Source organism: Balearica regulorum, chromosome 2 (assembly GCF_011004875.1).
Source record: "Balearica regulorum gibbericeps isolate bBalReg1 chromosome 2, bBalReg1.pri, whole genome shotgun sequence".
NCBI lineage: Eukaryota > Metazoa > Chordata > Aves > Gruiformes > Gruidae > Balearica > Balearica regulorum.
The window spans coordinates 56,676,127-56,695,240 of NC_046185.1; the positions used below are offsets into that span (position 1 = coordinate 56,676,127).

Genomic DNA, 19,114 nt, shown 5'->3' on the forward strand with positions numbered 1-19,114 from the left:
GTACTCCACCCTTGTTAAAGGTAACAAATTGATTTGAGCTCAGCTCTTGGCTGCCATTACATTTCTACCTAAACAAACTTTGACACACTCGGTCACCAATGAAAAGCCTAAAGCTACAAAGTTGCTGCACAAGGCCATTTTCCCCAGACACATCTGTCCTATTTTCCAAACTTGAAATGAAGCTCCAGAAAGTTTCTGATGCTCAAAACTGTTAACACTATCACACGAACAAGCACTGTATATACAGATATCAGAAGCAGACCAGGAGAGCACTCTAGAAACAGCAGCATGCCACTGTTCCCAATTAAAGGCACATTTAATCTTAAATGAATAGTGACTTTTTTTTCTCCTCTTAAAGAATCCTTGGAGAGGTGCTCAATACAATTATGTAATGCTTACAACAGGCTATTTTTCCTGGCTAAACAAGGATGTTCCCTCAGAAAAATAAAAATGTGCATTTTAAATGAAGACAGTAATGACAGAATAACAGAAATGAGCAGAATACCTTTTTACCCTTGGAAAACATTATGTTCCACAATTCCAGAAGAAGGGAGAAAAACTAACAGTCATTAAACAGAAGAAACATTTCCTTCTCATACAAGATTTAATATAATTTTCTTTCCATAGCACTCCTACAATGACAGAAGACTGAACTTCAGATCTTCTCTGGTGTTTTGCTGCTAAAGCCTTCCTTCTTCCTTCTTGGTGCTTCAACTGTATCAGCTACATTGAAATCAAGCCCTTAATCCTTTCTAGAGCATCTTCAACCTGGAATTTTATTGCAACTGTGTCCACACCATTTTTCCCTTCATCCGCTCCCCCCAATGATTTTAAGCAACTCTTTCTTTCGTATTTGTTTTTCATTATTCTCCTGCTTTTGCCTTTTATTCCAAACACCCAGCAGTCTCAACATACTCATGAGCAAGAGCCCTCCTACTCATTACTTTTATTTGCATCTTGCTTGCCAATTCCTGCTGCCTCTCTTACCTTCACAACTGGTTGCCCAAAAGGGACCAAAGGAACAACTTCAGCTTTTAAATTCTATCAAAACTAATACGAGTTTTGCACAGATGTTTTGCAAGATTATTTTCAATGCAATAAATTAATCTTTATCTACAAATCTAAAATAATCATGTAGATCTGCTGAGTAGCTGAAGTACTGAAGTTATTCAAAAATGTACTGATGAGAAGTGGTAATCTACATTTTGAAGGGGCTTAATTCTGTTGAGGAAAATATTAAGGAAAAAAAGTAATCATTGGGGGGATAATTTAGCAAAATGAAATTTTACAGTGTTTTATTGCATTTCCAGAAGCCTAATTTGAATATTGAAGATGAGAAAGAACATATCGGTCCTGTGCTGAACACAGGTTCAGCAATTCTGACTTTCCCTCGTTAACCCAGTGAAGTGTTTAATGCTACCTACCTGAATCATCAGCTAATCTGCTGATTCTCTCCAACACAGCAATACAATCTCTCTCATCATCACTGACTTCCTTCAAAGTGTCCAGCAAACTTCGAGCCACCATTTGCCTAGTTTACAAGAAAGATTAAAAATTAGCATTATTTGTGTCCAGAAAAACAGCCAAAAAGTTGTGCAATCATACAAGTTTCTTAAACCAAACAGTAAAATTTTACATAGATTCGTTTTTAACTCAGTCAATTGAGTTAGTCCTGCTTTGGGAATTCTTAATTCTGATACCTGGCATAATCCTAAAAAACTGTTAACTTTAAACGTAACATTAAAAGTATCTCTTTGGTTTACAAGGATAAGGAAAACCAGCCACAAAGATAAAAAATAGTAATCATCTGCTAAGTGGGCAAACAGAAGGCCAATGTTAGGAAGTTAGTGTCAGCCTTCCATCCTCACCTCTGAATTCCCTAACTTGTTCCATACAAAGCAAGACAACACCACTATTGTCAGAACAGCGCTAAACAGAATTATGAACTTATTTCACAAACAAAAGCATGAACATTCAAGCTGAAGATTTCCATACTCACAGTGACAGAAGCTAAACTTCATTCAAATGCTATATAGAGCAATGGGTATATACCATGAAAATAAAATGTACTAGCCCATGTGGGACATATACAATAAGCAAAGTAGAAAGTGAAACAAGTCGGAATCAACTCAGTTACTTCTAATGCACAAGAAATTTTTCTAAGGATTAACTCGTCAGTGACAAGATATAGTTAAATTTGGATTTTTTCCCCTCTAAGGTTCTGTTGCAGCCTACGTTACAAAGTCATACCCATCAGTTACCTAGACGGCCCTAAACATTACATTTTAAACAATGCAGCTGGCAATGTGCGGCAATCAACCTTTCTCCTCAACAATTGCCTAACTTTCCCCACCACCACGCTTTTGGACAACATGGGTTGAACACCAGTTCAAAGAGCTAGCCAGATGATCCCAACAGTGGAATGGACCAAGGAACAGCATCCAACACGCTACTAGCTCTTGTACTGCCCCAGAGCAATTTATCAAAATGCTGAAGCAGCAAGGGTCAAGTGCCAGATATTTCCAGAACTGACAGAAACACTGTTAGGATGTAGCCTAGATATAAGCACTGTTGACAAACAGCAGTGCTGTAGACAAGAGTTGAAGCATAGCTAAACTTGATCACGTTCACTACAAACAGTGAATGTAAGCAATGGTCACAAACTGGTAAGAAACAGATGGTTACATTCCTAGTGTTCGAGAAGTGGAGAACTTCGCAGCTCCATACAAATGGAGAAATGCAGTAGGTCTTCATGAATTCCCTAAGCTGAGCAGACATTTCCATTTCCTCAAACTGAAAATCAATAATTTAAATGTTTCACATTGGCCACTTGCAAAACTATCTTAAACTGAACTTTTTTTTGGCATACACATCAACAAAATCCTCTAAAAAAACCCAAACTGCAAAAAACTGTTTGCCTTCAACAAATTTCTTCGCCCTCACTCTTCTCAACTTGGTAAAAGTGCAACATCTCAGCAGAGATCTTGATATGCAGTTGGAAGTTCCACTATCAAAATCCTAACGGAGGGAAACAGACTATGTGACACACTAACCTAGAAGCAGAATTGACTTGGTCTTTTAAAGGGCTGGACGCTTCTGAAAAGAGAAGAGGAACAGACGAAGCATATTTCATAAACCAGCCTGCCAGGATGCACGTGTCTCCTACATCTCAAAAAAACCTTAGAAAGCAAGAGACAAGTCAACTGACCCACTGAGTTGGTCTCAGCAAGTAAGGAACCACAATAAACAGCACTACATCCCATCTGGCTCCTGGTGACTATGGAATGGCCCCCTACTACACTGGGAGTTTTGAGAAGACTCTCATCTCCTCACAGAGCTTTGTTAGCAGTATCCTGAACCGTGGTGGCTGCATCCCACAGTAAGTCTTTGCTAGTTCCTGTGAGTTGGACAGATGGCTATGCAGAAGTAGCCGCCCTGTAAATTGAAGGCTACAAACCTTCTACTCAAGAGGAGATGAAAACACAAATTCTAACTTGAAGTAGTTATGACTTATTTATTAAACTTACTCAAAGCTACAAAGAGACACTCAATTTTTTTCCCTGGACTAAAGGTGGAAGACGGCTCCCACCTGCATCCAGGTGGTATTTCCCTCTTTGGCTTGTAAAGGAATCAGTGGGTCTACTTTTACGTTCAGCAGATTCTGGTAAAAAGTATTACAAGACGACAACAGGGCAAGCTAAGCTCACTTTAGAAAACTGGGTAGACAGCCAGTAATGACAGGGTCATCTCTTAACTCCATCCGTCTAGTGGTTCTGGGAGACAATGTCCTCTCATGTCTTCCAAACATTACAGGCTCTGACCTAGCTCTGCCACAAGCCCCAATAATCTGCCAAAATTGTTCTTGTGCCTCTAAGGCACAAACACAGGACACAGAGCTAAATCCACCTCACGTTTGCCACAGGCTGAGGGTTAGCACATAGGCAACTAATGTACAATGACTTCCTCCGTGCAAGCTCATGCTGTAACATGCTCTGCTTACTGGAGAGAAGAGGTTGGAGAGCAAGGGTCCCTGTTGCCCTGTCTAGCAGTTTGATTTTACTTCTCATGCAAGCATTGGCAGTCAAGCTACAAAAAAGCCTACAACAGAGGACTGCAATGTACTGTCAATGCATAGCAGCATAAGGCAAGCAATAGCTTGCCTGCAACTTGCCAGGTGAGTACCAGGTAAGCATCTGTGAAATTGTAAGAGCTCTGAAGGATGACCTGTCTGGTCTAGACCCAAACAAAACAACAAAAATAGGTGGACATGCTTCATGCTCAAGAGGCAAGGAGACACCTCCTGTGACAGGGAAAAAGAGGAGTAGGTTTCCTCTAGGGATAATGACAACATGTCCCCATTAACTGCATTCTAACAGGGAATCAGACTCCTTCAAGTACATATGTGACAGAAATTACTCCAACATTAATGATGACAATATAAGTAATTTGAACGGCATACATTATGTTACTATACATTACTCCTGGTTACGAGGGCATGATTTGGGACTAGGATTAACGGTTTCTTGCTATTTCTGTCCTGCCACTGGTTTGGGTTTGTGCAGTGCTCACCTCTAATGAGATACCAAGCTCCACTAAGAACTTCTACCTTTACACATTCTCACAGTGAAGCAGGGTTGTCTTCATTGCAACAACTAGTAGAACTGCATCTTCTTGCCCATTCAGTCAGATCTTATACCTGATTCTTCCAGGTCCAAAGAAGACTTTCTCTAGCTGCTCTGGGAAGTGAAGCTTCAAATCAATAGCCCTACAGCTGTGAACTCTCAAAGAAAATTATTTTTTCACCATACCCGTCTTTGGTATACAACTGCCACCTAAGCAGCAATGCATCTATTTATCCATTAAATAGCTTACAGGTCAAAGAAAGGGCAGAGGTCAAAGGCTGGAACGTAGCATTCAGTACAAGCGCTCGAGCTATTATGTGCTGAGGTGGAGGATAATTAGCAAAGTTCAAGTTTTCACAAGCATGCATGGGGAGAGCTTGTCCAATGGTAGAAAAACTGACAGGATACCTCGTAGGCACGCTTCATTGCAATTAGCAATGGGATTAAACGGGGATAGATTACAAACACCTTGCCTTTATGTCCACATGAAGGGCACAGATATTTTGAAGACTGCACACAGAGACATAATCAGGATTTGTGACAGTATCTTTGCTTGGCTCATTCAAACTCATTCAAACTACTTTGACCTTATTTGGAATCAATACTGGAAGTTCTAAGTAGTACAATTACTGTGCACCAATCACCATCATTAGCCCTTTAATAAACTACTACAGAATTTAAATGAGTTCATCGGCACAAGGAGTGCACATAGCTACTAAGTATACATTAAAAGAAAAAAGAGACAAAGAAAAGGAAAGATAATTTTTTCTTCGCCCATTTGTGCAGAACTTCAAAATCAAGACCTGATGACATTTCATGTTTAAGTGAATATTGGTCATAGTAACTTAACTTGTCACTGTATCTCCAAATAATCTCAGAAGCTATTCTGAATAAACTCCCAATTTCAAAATCATCATCTTTGTGCCCTTCTTAAGGAAGGCTAAATACGCAGAGGTACGTTCAGTATTCTTGAAGTAAGACTTCTCTTAGTGCTTTGGGAAAATTCTGTCCTTTGATAGTTCAGCTTATATCATTTTATTGTACACTTACAAGGTAAACTTTCTCCATCTATACTGTGGAAGTAATTTACTTGGTATGCATGTATTTGCAAATTCGTGCAAAAAAGGTGTTCTGAGATTTTTACTAAATTTTATTCTTTGATGTACAGTGGGCTTAGAAAGACTAAAACATGAAAACAGAGGAAAGTTAGACATTAGGAGAAATAACCTAATTTATCCTAAAATTATGAGAAGTGTCCTAGTCAGAATGAACACCACTGGAGTTTCACCTGCATGGTTTTGGTACGAGTTTGGTATTTCCTTATTGTCAGTACTCAACAAATACCCAAAAAAGAGAAAGTTTACACTGGGTTAGACTGCACAGACAGAAGGAAAGTGAGTGGGGAAAGAAAAAGAGTTACAGCTCTGGATAACCAAATTCTCAATTAACTTGTTAGTTATAATCTGATCATATTTAAATGAAAATAAGGCAAGGTAGTTTCTTACACTTAAGGAAGGTCTTGATTAAGATTCTCAACATCCCACCAATCATACTTAGAGAGGGTTTTGATACACATTACTGCACAGAGGGACGAAAGCAGCATTCTTCTATTTTAGTGGGGGCACTTTCTGCATGCAAGTCCTAGTTTTTAAATACACAGTAAAATGACATTCTTCACTCTGCAAAAGGGAGTGGAGAACTGGAAAGGCTTACAGGATAGCCCTGATACATCTAAAAATGTATCGATACCCTCAATTCCTTGAAAGAAATTGATTTCTCGGTTCCTGAAACAGAGCATATATTCTAAAAACTTCTAGACTGTTTTCCAGAATCACAGACATGTAAAACCAAGGTTTAGATTGTGACTGCTGCAGTCAGGAATTGTTAAAATAATTCATTGCCACACATGGTACAGCCTCCTTTCTGATGTCAATCTCTCTTCCATTTGGAGTCTAGAAAGAAGGCTGCCTTCTACCAACCATATCAGAAACTACATGTCTGTACCACGAAATCAGAGCAGCCTTCACCTATACTGTAGACAGCAAAAATGCTACTGATAAGTTGTATGTGAGTACACACACCTACACTTAATCCCTCTTTGAGATCTGACACATCCTCAGTTACTGCCCAGTGCTGCTCTGAGTATTTTGAAGTTAAACAGGTTTTTTTTTTTTAAATAGTTTCAAAAGTCATCAGGTACTCTCCCAAGGGAAAAGCAAATAAGTACTTCAGAACACAAAGAAGCATGGCAAGAGGATAGCTTAAAAATATCTACGTTTACATGCAGATAAAGCCTTGACAGCCAAGACTGGTCGTACTGATGAATGAGAGTCCGCTGCCAAGATCTGCTTTGGTTTAAAGAGCAAGGGCAACAGCAATTTCTCAAAAAGGAGGCTGATCAAACAGGAAGGGTCTGTTCTTCAGGAACTGGCTCGCTATTTGAACAGATCTATTGGTGAGTGTTGTATACTTCTGAGTCTTCCTAATGATGAATGGAAGCAAGTTAATGGCAATAAAGCTTAGGAAAACCCACAAAGGATTTTTAAAATGAGAAGATACAAAAGCTATGCTCCAATTTGCACCAGCAATCAGTTTTTAAAGCAAATAGCAAAATGGAATCCCCATCCATGCATGCACGCACACACACCAGCACTACAAGACAAAAGGAGACCTTGTGTTTCAGGGTGATGGTCTTGGCTTTCTGCTCTGCATCTACTATTGCTGCAGTATAATATTGGATTATTAAGGCATATGGTAGAAATGCTTCTCAAATCTGGTCTGGAGGCTGCCTCTTCATTAATAAAACCGTAACTGGAGTCCCACTTGCCTTGGTTTTCAAATACAAGAGAGGTAATTTATTGTAATATTCGTTAGGTTCCCCTCCATTCTCATAGACTAAGACATCATCTGTGGTGCTGATCAGCAACGCTTAAAACAGCGAGGATGTAGACTATAACACGCCAAAAATTATCACACAGCAACTCCTTCCACCATTTAGGAAGCTGTTAAAGGATTCCCTACCTTAGACTTTTTTTTCAGTTCATCCTGTCAAAAATCATATATATTTAAATGAAGAAGCAATTGCTATTTGCAAGTTCCAAGTCCAATCTGCTACAGTTTCTCAGAATGCAGACACAGATCCATTTCCATCTCAGAGCAACTGGCTTTGGTCTTCAGACACCAGCTGAGAAATCGTGAGCGCTCAAGGAATCCACTCAAAGGAAACTAGGCTTTTGTAGTAATTGTTAAAATTTCACATTAATCATTCAATATAATCACACACTGCAAATATGACACATATGTAGATGACTAACCAGATAAAAAATGATAATAAAAACAAATACAAAAAGAAATAATACTTTAAATGAAATGTAAACATTTTTTAAAAAAAACACACTAAAAGCAAATTTATCTGTTTAGAAAAAAAAAATCTTATCCTAATTTACCCAGGCTCAATGATTATGTTTCAAGGGTTTGGGCATCTGTACTTTGAAGCTTCCACACAAATGTGGGTTCAAGGTCACAGAAACAATCAAAACATTAACTCAATCATAGTATAACATTAAACTACACATAAGTAATTGGATGTGATTATACCATACTAAGAGACATAAATTACATTTAAGTGGTTTATTCTTATCTTTTCCCTATGAAATGCTCCTGTTCATCCATCTACCAAAAATCTCTCCAATTATTCCTGAGACTGACTAACACTGAATCATCACAAACTGTCTGCAACGGTTACTCACTATCACTTATAGCGATATAACTGCTACTCACAGTTACATCATTACTGGCTATCATATGTTATTTCCTATATTTTCTGTTTCTACATAACACAGTACGCCCACAAAGACAGCTAGGATTAAATAACAAGTTTATGGGGGGGTGGAGGGGATCAGCAACAAAAAAACCCAGAAACAAGCAAACACAACAGAGCCCCAGGGAAAACTATAGTTACTCCACCCATCTTCCCCTGCAGCAGGGCACAGGCAAGCACAGGATGCTTAGAGCTGGACAGTGTCACCAAAAAGATCTCAAGCTTATGCATGCCCCACACCCCATGCAATCCATACTGAGAGACTGGGAGAGACTTTTTTTTCTTAAATGGGCAATATTAGGACCACTATCCATGTTTAAAATTCAAGTCACAACAACTTCTGAGTTTGTTCTCCTCCCTACCGGTTTTTATTACATAATTGTCACTTATAGCCCTAAAGGCTCCTCTTCCCTCACCTCCTGTGAAAAAGTCAAACACTCAGAAACTCCTTCCTGGTTGGCAAATTGCTGATTTCATCTCAAATTGTAAAACAGCACAAACTTTCGATTTCAGGAAAACAGAAAACTTTAAAATCAGGCATTTTGGAACTAATTTACGCATACAGATTTATGCATGTTATAATAAGAGAAACCATTCTATGGGTTTCAGTTCAATCGGAGTGAAAGCCTTCCAAACGGGGGATGTTCATATATACGAGTATGGAATTTTAAGCAGACTTCACATGACTAAAGTTAAGCACAGCCCTAAATCCTTACAGAACTCAGGTCACAAACAACAAAACAGAGGCTAACCTACAAGGGTAGTCGATCATAGACTTATCTTCTGTATACTACCAAATTAAGAGTTCAACATACAAGCAAACATGCTTTATTAAAGATTTATTTGGAGCCCAAACTAAACTATGTTAAAATAGGACACAAGAAAACTTCAACCTTAACATACAAATGCTGATTTTTAATTTCTCCATTCCATTGCAATGTCTGTGTGCAAGGGATGGGGCAGGGGGTGGTGGTGTCTGTCTGAAGTATGCTATAATACCTGTACTTTTAAATGAAACAACTAGCTCAGTGGCATTACAGACACCAAGGTCAGTGCAGAAGGAGGGGCAGGAGGTGCTCCAGGCGCCGGAGCAGAGATCCCCCTGCAGCCCATGGTGAAGACCATGGTGAAGCAGGCTGTCCCCCTGCAGCCCATGGAGGAAGGATGAGGGGGTGTAGAGATTCCACCTGCAGCCCATGGAGGACCCCAAGCCAGAGCAGGTGGAGACACCTGAAGGAGGCTGTGACCCCGTGGGAAGCCCACGCTGCAGCAAGTTCCTGGCTGGACCTGTGGACCCGTGGAGAGAGGAGCCCACGCCAGAGCAGGTTTGCTGGCAGGACTTGTGACCCTGTGGGGGACCCACACTGGAGCAATCTGCTCCTGAAGGTCTGCGCCCCATGGGAGAGACCCACGCTGGAGCAGTTCGTAAAGGACTGTAGCCCGTGGGAGAGACTCACGTTGGAGAAGTTCGTGAAGGACTGTCTCCCATGAGAGGGACTCCACGCTGGAGCAGGGGAAGAATGAGAGGAGTCCTCCCCCTGAGGAGGAAGCAGCAGCAGAAACAACATGTGATGAACTGACTACAACCCCCATTCGCTGTCCCCCTGTGCCGCTGAGGGGGAAGGAGGTTGAAACCAGGAGTGAAGTTAAGCCTGGGAAGATGGGAGGGGTGGGGGGAGGTGTTTTTAAGTTTTAATTTTATTTCTCATTCCTCTACTCTGTTTTGCTTGGTAATAAATTAGATGAATTTTCCCTCTAAGTTCAGTTTGTTTTGCTTGTGACGATAGTTAGTGAGTGATCTCTCTCCGTCCTTATCTCGACCCGCAAGTGTTTCATTATACCTTTTCTCCCCTGTCTAGTTAAGGAGGGGAGTGATAGAGCAGCTCTGGTGGGCACCTGGCTTCCAGCCATGGTCAACCCACCACAAATGTAGACCACAGTATTAACTGAGTAAGATAAGACTTTCTTTTCAGCAATTTTTCATTTTCAATAACCAGAAGCAGCAATACTCAAATTGTAAACTATGGATGAGGATGATCCTGCAGAACACTTCTTGGGTTCCTCTGGCAATCAGCAGTGTTGTTCATTATCCTCTCCTGACCTTTTGTGAAGTGTTTTCTTAAAGTCACTTTCCACACAGATTTATGGATACAGTTTACTATTATCTTTTAGTCCTGCATCAACAGGAATGTTATAGCATCCACAAAAACCCTAAACGAACGTGGTCCAAGTAATGAAAAAGTTCAAGAAGTCCTGAACTACAGCTGCTTAAGAGGTAAGCAAATGTTCTTCTGTTATCATTAATATTGCGCTCTGTAACTAGGAGTTACAGGAAACAAAGAGTAAAAACTTAAGAATTTTGTAAGGTTGTTGTGGGGTTTTTTAATTACGTGTATTTCATGCAAATTAACTTCAGTCAGATTTGAATCAGATTAATAGTTAGCCAGACAGGACATTTAAAAAGCATACCTGTTAAATATGTTCTCACTTGCAGCGTACTTGTCAAGTCTTCCCAAAGGCGTCAACATTTCATCTTGTGAGACAAAGTCCAGGGCTGAAGGTATAATAATCACATCAGACTCTGAGCTGTAGTCATCCACACCAACTATCAGAGACATCAGAAATATTCCTTATCATCACAGTAGTTTAACACTAAAATGATGTCTGTTGTTGGTCTGAAATATAAAAGTCTAGGCAAGATCCCACTTACAACATATTTACTAACTGCACTATATCATTCCCCCTAGCTTTCTCCAACCCCCATAAAGCCTTTTCTATACAAGTTATTGATCACATATAAATTGGACTAAATGGATTGTGAGTAATTTTCTCTAAATTTCCAAATATATTGTTTCACTAAACATCTAAGGTTCATGATATCTTTAGCTGACGAACAGTATTTTTATACCTTACATTTTTATTACGCAAATGCCTTTTAGCTAATTCTAAAGTCAGCTTTTTGAAGACGCATCAACTAAATCATAGTGGCAATTAGCCCAGAGATAAAGAGTTAATACATCATCTAACAGAACAAAAAAGTTTTTTTTTTTAAAAAAAATCTAAGTTACACTTGTTAAAAAGTTCAGATGTGTGTTTCTATATCCAACTACCAATTACAATAGGCACAATTCACCTATTGCATAATTATTAACCAGCACATCAATAAGGAACTTCATCTAAATAGACACCTCTATCAACATGGAACCACAATGAAATGGAAAAAGGGTCCATCTCTGCTCTGTACAGCTGCTCAGAGAATTAGGATTTGAATTACCACCTTTTCTGGCTTCCATATGCCCTCAAAACTACTCAAAAACTCAGTCCCAAAACACCTCACACTCAAACACCTTAGCCTGCAAATGCAATCACTTATGTGCAAGAACTATCCCAGATCATCTACTTTACTCCTGAAAATACAACAGTACAGTACACTACAACTATTCTCTTCAGTATAGCCAAGTTTCTCTGAAAAGCCTTTTGAAAACTGGCAAAGAGAGGTGGATGGAAGACAAAGGCAGATCTAGAAATCCAACCATGATTTTTTAAAAAAGTGAACTATATAGAGGAAAGAAAAAAGATTATTGTCCTCTTACCTTCCATTCAATTATACTATGTTATGCAAATTGTTTATCAGACATTGTATCATTATCTTCTACATTCAGAATACACAAGCAGCTACCATTTTCTGAGCATCTTCGTTAACATATTCCAAATGTCCAAAGATTTAAAACCAAACTCTCTAGAAGAGTAATATTTCTTAGATTTAAACTGAGTTAATAGTATCCCTTCACCAACAAACTAATTCTCCGATTTTCTAGGTAGAGAATCAATGGATGTTGTTTAACTGGTCATAAATAAATCCCATCCCTGAAGGAGGGTCCAGATTCTGCAGTTGCTGAAAGGACATGAAATCCTTGCCAGAAATCAAATGAAGAAGTGATGGGAAAAGCGCAAGGCCATAAGAAGAATCTGCGAAATAGAGGCAAGGAAGAAAGCATGCTAGGAACTATGAGACAAAGTAGATGGAAGAGCAATTTGGGAAGGGGAACTAGTACTCTTGGATACGCCTAAGATAGAGGATAACAAACTGCAGGGGGAGGCTCAAAAAAAAAAAAAAAGCTACAGAAAGCTATTGCAGCACAAAAGGAAAGCACTTAGTAACCCCAGGTTTACAAAACTGTTTGAATTTGTGTTTGGTTTGGGTTTGTGGGTTTGGTTGGGGGTTTTTTTGATCTGTTTTGGTTTTTTGCAAGAATCAGTTATTTTCACAGGAAAGGTGGGGGAAGGTAAAAATGCACTCATAACGCAAGTTAAGATTTTATGCCAGGTTAAGTTAACAAGGAACAGGCTACATCCTTTGACAGGCTCATAGGCCTTTAATTCAACCCGTAGATCCAATGAAACACAGAGAAACCCTGTGTCTATAGTTATGCCATGCACTTTTCTTACACAGTCTTCTTTTTAGACTACTTCAGTTGGAAGGCATGTACAGTGATCATCTAGTCCAACTGCCTGAGCACTTCAGGGCTGATCAAAAGTTAAAGCAAATTAAGAGCATTGTCCAAGTGCTCTTAAACACTGACAGGCTTGGGGCATCAACCATCTCTCTACGAAGTCTGTTCTAGTGTTTGACCACCCTCTCGGTAAAGAAATGTCCCAATGTCCAGTCTAAACCTCCTCTGGTGCAGCTTTGAGCCATTCCCATACGTCCTGTCACTGGATCCCAGGGAGAAGAGCTCACCACCTCCCCTCCTCAGGAAGCTGTAGAGAGCCATGAGGTTGCCCCTCAGCCTCCTCTTCCCCAAATCAGACAAGCCCAAAGTCCTGAGCTGACAGAACATTTTATTGTATGTGAGCTCCTACTGTCAGAGGGCTGACTCAAGACATACTTTGAAGCAACAAACACATTCTGCAGCATCCACACATGAAATAAGTTACACAGATACTCCTTATTGCAGGAAATGAATTGCATTAATTTTTATTTTGTATCATTATGATGGCACCCTTCACTAGGGAGCTAAACCACTGCACCCAGATCGATTTCTAAACTACAGAACTTTAATTAATACAGTGAAGTTATGACACAACCAACTGGGGAGAAAAAAATCACTTTAATATTCAGTGAATTAATTCTATGACAGGGTCCTATTTTCCTAAAGTCTGTTGATCATACTACAAAATTTAAAAGCATAAATTGAAGAAATTATGTCAGAATACCAACGTAATTTTCCCCACCAATATCATTATTTTTACTTAGCTATCAAGTGCATGAATATAAATAAATGATGACCATTATATCAACCACCACTATTTTTACATGATCCATTTTTCTCCTCTCAAACTCAACTTTATGTTCCTCTCTTTCCCCTCTGCATTTATCCTCCCCCAACACTCCTACAGTGAGTGGTCCAATGGAGATGCCATCTTAGAATCATGGAATGGTTTGGGTTGGAAGGGACCTTAAAGACCATCTAGTTCCAATCCCCCTGCCATGGGCAGGGACACCCTCCCCTAGACCACGTTGCCCAAAGCCCCATCCAACCTGGCCTTGAACATTTCCAGGGAGGGGGCAGAACATGGCAACTGGTCACTCTATGTGTCTTAACACATAAACATGCACCAAAGTAGACTAGATGTCTGATGCCTTTGATTTAGTGAACTGAATGTTCTGATAACTGGTTTCACAAGGCAAAAATTAAAGTCAACCAAACTGCTAAATCTACTCTATAACATATGTAAGTACCAATTATAAAGATAAGAGCAGCTGCTTACAATTCATCTGTTTGATATCTCCTACTAGTTCAAATAGAAAGCGAGGTGTGTGGATTTGATTCTGCTGTGTCTGTACATTGTAAAATTAAGTTTAGCACTACATTGGGCTTGATGCGCCTCTGCTACTGATGCTGAGCAACATCCATAATTTAAGTAATTCTGGCATCTCAGCTTGTAGTCACAAAAGTGATCATTCAAATAGCAGCATCCTGAAAAATGCAACACCAATACCAACAGGGAAGAGAGGGGTGATAAAAATAAATCAATCAGTACTATGAACAGTTTATAGTTCTTTTAAAGTACTGTTACAGTTATCTTGCATATTAATTTTCACTTTCAACATCAAGACACCAATCCAGGTGAAGAGAGGCATCAGCCCAGTAGAATTCCCATTCTAACAAAGCCCCTCAAAGTGGATGTTTGTCTTTAACTTGCCCCAAATATGGCTCACCAATCTAACCACTCCTCATCTAAAATGCATAAAGAGCATACTCTACATTATTCATAAACCAAGTCACTTTGATATTCCCTATACTTGGAAGGTTATTCCAAAAAAGCTATCAAAAAGGCTGTTAGCTGAATATTGCCTCTTGAGCCCTCCTCTGCTTTCCACCCAACTTTGAGCACTTGCCCAAGTACCACAGGACCTTTTGTAAAGTTTACAAATGTAAAAAACCACCTTAAACACAAGTGTACCAGTTTTAGCTGGGATAGCATTAAAATTCTTCACAGTATCTTGTATAGGGGTATTTTGTGCACCTCCAACCTACTCACTGGCAGGGCACTGCGTGAAGCAGGAAAGGCCTTGACTTTGTGTAAGCACTGTTCAGCAGTAACTAAAACATCCCTGTGTTATCAACACTAGTTTCAGCACAAATCCAAAACAGCCCCATACAGGCTACTACGAAGAAATTTAACTCTATCCCAGCCTCTGTTGGGTTTGCATGGCAAGGTTTTGGTAGCGGGGGGGCTACAGGGGTGGCTTTTGTGAGAAGCTGCTAGAAGCTTCCCCTGTGTCTGACAGAGCCAATGCCAGCCGGCTCCAAGACGGACCCACCGCTGGCCAAGGCCAAGCCAATCAGCGCCTCTGTGATAACATATTTAAGAAGGGAAAAAAACAGTTAGAGAGCGCTTTTGCAGAGAGAGGAGTGAGAAGATGTAAGAACATCTGCAGACACCAAGGTCAGTGAAGAAGGAGGGGCAGGAGGTGCTCCAGGCGCCGGAGCAGAGATCCCCCTGCAGCCCGTGGTGAAGACCATGGTGAAGCAGGATGTCCCCCTGCAGCCCATGGAGGGAGGATGAGGGGGTGTAGAGATTCCACCTGCAGCCCGTGGAGGACCCCACGCCAGAGCAGGTGGAGACACCTGAAGGAGGCTGTGACCCTGTGGGAAGCCCGCACTGGAGCAAGCTCCTGGCAGGACCTGTGGATTCGTGGAGAGAGGAGCCCACGCCAGAGCAGGTTTGCTGACAGGACTTGTGACCCCGTGGGGGACCCACGCTGGAGCAGTTTGCTCCTGAAGGTCTGCACCCCGTGGAGGAGACTCACGTTGGAGAAGGTCGTGAAGGACTGTCTCCCGTGAGAGGGACCCCACGCTGGAGCAGGGGAACGATGAGTCCTCCCCCTGAGGATGAAGAAGCGGCAGAAACACCATGTGAGGAACTGACCGTAACCCCCACTCCCCGTCCCCCTGTGCCGCTGGGGGGGGCGGAGGTTGAAGCCGGGAGTGAAGTTGAGCCCGGGAAGATGGGAGGGGTGGGGGGAGGTGTTTTTAAGATTTGGCTTTATTTCTCATTCCTCTACTCTGTTTTGCTTAGTAATAAATAAGATGAATTCCCTCTCTAAGTTCGGTCTGTTTTGCTTGTGATGATAACTAGAGAATGATCTCTCCCTGTCCTTATCTCGACCTGTAAGTTTTTTTTCATTGTACCTTTTCTCCCCTGTCTAATGAATCAGTGGAGTGATAGAGCGGCTCTGGTGGGCACCTGGCCCTCAGCCAGGGTCAACCCACCACGCAGCCAAAAGCAGTACAAGAAGTCTCGGCTGGTTCAAATGCAGAACGTCCAGATTCATTCCCACTTCAGAATGTGGACCAGGCAACAGGGCCACAGGTTGTTTTCCTCTCCTGCCACAGAAAAAACTTTTATTTTCTCCACTTTGTCAAACCAGTACAAATAAGTCCAGACCAAATGCTCAGAAGGCATCTAAGCTACAAGACACCACTGAAAACTAATACAAGTTCAGAGCCCAAGTACCTTTTAATCTGGTCTTACATGTTCACATCATCATGCAAAAGAAACAGAGATAAGAAATTAGGAGTTTCTATAAAAACACCCTGTCCCAGCAGTTTAAAGTCACAAGTGGTGAGGGTGGGGGAAGAACAATAATTTGACAATAGTGTGAAAAGGAATCACAGCGCCCTTATTTTCTGTCTTCCTAAGCACCAAAGCACAGCAAAACAAGTGCATTAATTTATCTAGACTAAGTAGCTTGCAAACTTCTCTTCAAAACTCTACACTACCACCACAAGGCAGCATCGCATAACAAGACAAGCACTGGATTTTGTTTCAATATCTGACTATCACTGACCTGTTGTATGACACAAGCCAAGTAACTCCTCCTCTCTGTACCTTCACTTTCCTGTCCAATCATTTGTTTGACTGTTTTTTGTAGAAGTTATTCAGGCTTGTCTATCCTGCATCTAGTCCATTCTGTACCAAGAATATACTAATATCCCTCACTTTAAGTTCTCCTGTTTACCTTAAGTTCTCCTCTGTTTTATGGCAAGGATACAACAATTACTTGCCACAATTATTAACTAACATGGACCATACAGCAATCTTGCTGAGACAGACTATGTTTAGAGGTGTTTAGTCAACCATTGACAAGCTTGATCAAGCATACAACAACGAAACAGAAGTCCATTTAAAACTCAGTCCCCTATAAAATTGTAGTCTATAGACCAATTTTCAAGTGAGGTGATTTTTATACTACATATCTTCATAGTATCTTTCACAAAGATCTTGAATTCCGTCTTTTACAGACAGATGCACAAGATCATGCTTGAAAAAAAAAATTAACTATTTTTCTTTTACTTAATAATGCATTAACTCTTTGCGATAGACTGCTCTGTAGCAAGATCTACATTCTTTTTGTTCTTCTGTATCTGCTATGGGCTCCATAGCAGAAACATATCATTCCTCATTTTGGCATGGAAACTCAGTAACAAGATGACAGGTATTCTAAAAATGAGCAATTTTCATTTCTCAAAGCTGAGCAACAAATGACTTTAAAGATTCAAAATTTCCAACTAATATTACAGTTCCCTCATTTTATCTTCTGCATTCCAAAAGCGTTCTCAAGATCTATTAAAAAGTCTCTATGGCAGCTGTTACAGATATATCTAGTAAAATGAACTAATTTTTATTCAACTGTAGTATAGGCTATTTGCTACGGTCTACATCAATTGTTACCATAAGCGTGTTCAGGTTAACATAGCACTTACATGCAGAAAGGACTTAGTTCTGTTCTCCTTTTCAAGTAAGTAATTTTTCTGTTTAATTGTAATGCAAAAATAGTAGTTCTACAAGCCCAAACATTTGATATCATAATCACAAAATAAGAGCAGCAAGTTTTGTTCTACATCACCGTCCTTAAATTCACCTTACATTCAGATTTCTGCAGAACACAAGTAGTGTTCTCAGCCCTTCAATATTGTAAATATGTTTCTTTCCATCTCATTTTCTGTAAGTACCCTGATGTTCCGCAAAGAAAAATCCACCTCAGCATGATCATGGAAGCTAAACATCTATATTTGTCCATGGTTAGGAACTCATTACCCTTACCCTTTCAAAGTGTGCTATATTCCAGCTCCAGTTCCGCAGTGACATCACAGACCAAAGCATCAGTGGTGCTATTTCAGTTTCATTTGCTACCACAAACTTACTGCACTGCTTCAGTAACATTAACCAAGAGTTATTGCAATGACAGTTACACAAATATTACAAAATGCATTTGTAATGCTGAGTTCCACCATCTTGCCTGCCAGATCACGTATCACTCACTGGTGATCATCTCTGTTCCCCTGCTGTAGTCTGAGACAGAAAACGCAAGTGAGATGCCACAACTTAACCCCAATATTGCAAATGTTTTCAGAGAAAAGCCCGAGTTTGAACAGTGTGTGATTTTACTCAGCAAAATTATAAAGCAGGTGAACAAAAGCATTAAAGGGATCTGCAGGTGATAATCTTCGATTCCAGTCCGTCCACTATCTTAGCAGAAGAACCACACTTCCATTTCTCTGTGTCTCCCCCAAATTTCTCCTCAAACATGGAGCACTATCCACCTGGAGCCTCTTTTGAATGTGGCAAAGTCACCAGCCCTGAATGCATAAACTTTGTTGTCTGCACTCCAAGTTTGGTGGGACTAGGTTTGGGGGTTGGGGAGAAGGAAGAAAGAGGCAGGAGCAAGGAAGATAAGGGGGAAATTGCAAAGCAGCTCTGATGCAAAGCTGCTGCTAACAGCAAGGCTTACCACATTAGCACCTATGTAGCACTTTCATAGCAGAGCTTTTAACAGTTGGAAGCACAGAGGAGCAAACTCTTTAAAATAAAGCTTCGGTACAGGCATGGTGGGGGACCATTCAGCAGACAAAAGACAGACAGGGGAATCAAAATCAGCAGCTACTTACAGAACTTGCACAATTATGGCACAGCAAATTTAAGACCCACTAGACTAAACATAACAGACTAAGAATATTTTCATTTAGCAAAGGCCTTAAAAAAATGATAAAGTTATCAAGCATGCCATTGCAAGCATTTCTCATCAAGCATCAGAGGAAACAAGGGGGGATACAAAATTCTTTAAGCAACAAGGACAGGTGCAGCTACAGACAAGTTTGTC

At 40.4% G+C, this 19,114-nt stretch overlaps 1 protein-coding gene across 9 annotated transcripts in view; it reads right to left on the reverse strand.

Annotated features, from left to right (window-relative positions):
• The window catches only part of PPP4R1 (protein phosphatase 4 regulatory subunit 1), a 69,623-nt gene that overhangs the window by 40,955 nt on the left and 9,554 nt on the right, over window positions 1–19,114 (reverse strand). For 2 of the 9 annotated variants that reach the window (XM_075744434.1, XM_075744427.1), the window contains 2 exons: window positions 10,912–11,047; window positions 1,425–1,531 (listed from right to left, as the gene is read on the reverse strand). In XM_075744434.1, coding sequence (XP_075600549.1) covers window positions 1,425–1,531; window positions 10,912–11,047 — 243 coding nt within the window. Of the gene's footprint in view, window positions 1–1,424; window positions 1,532–3,053; window positions 3,097–10,911; window positions 11,050–19,114 lie in introns of those variants that run through there. The other 7 variants (XM_075744425.1, XM_075744428.1, XM_075744431.1 and 4 more) reach the window with 6 other exon arrangements.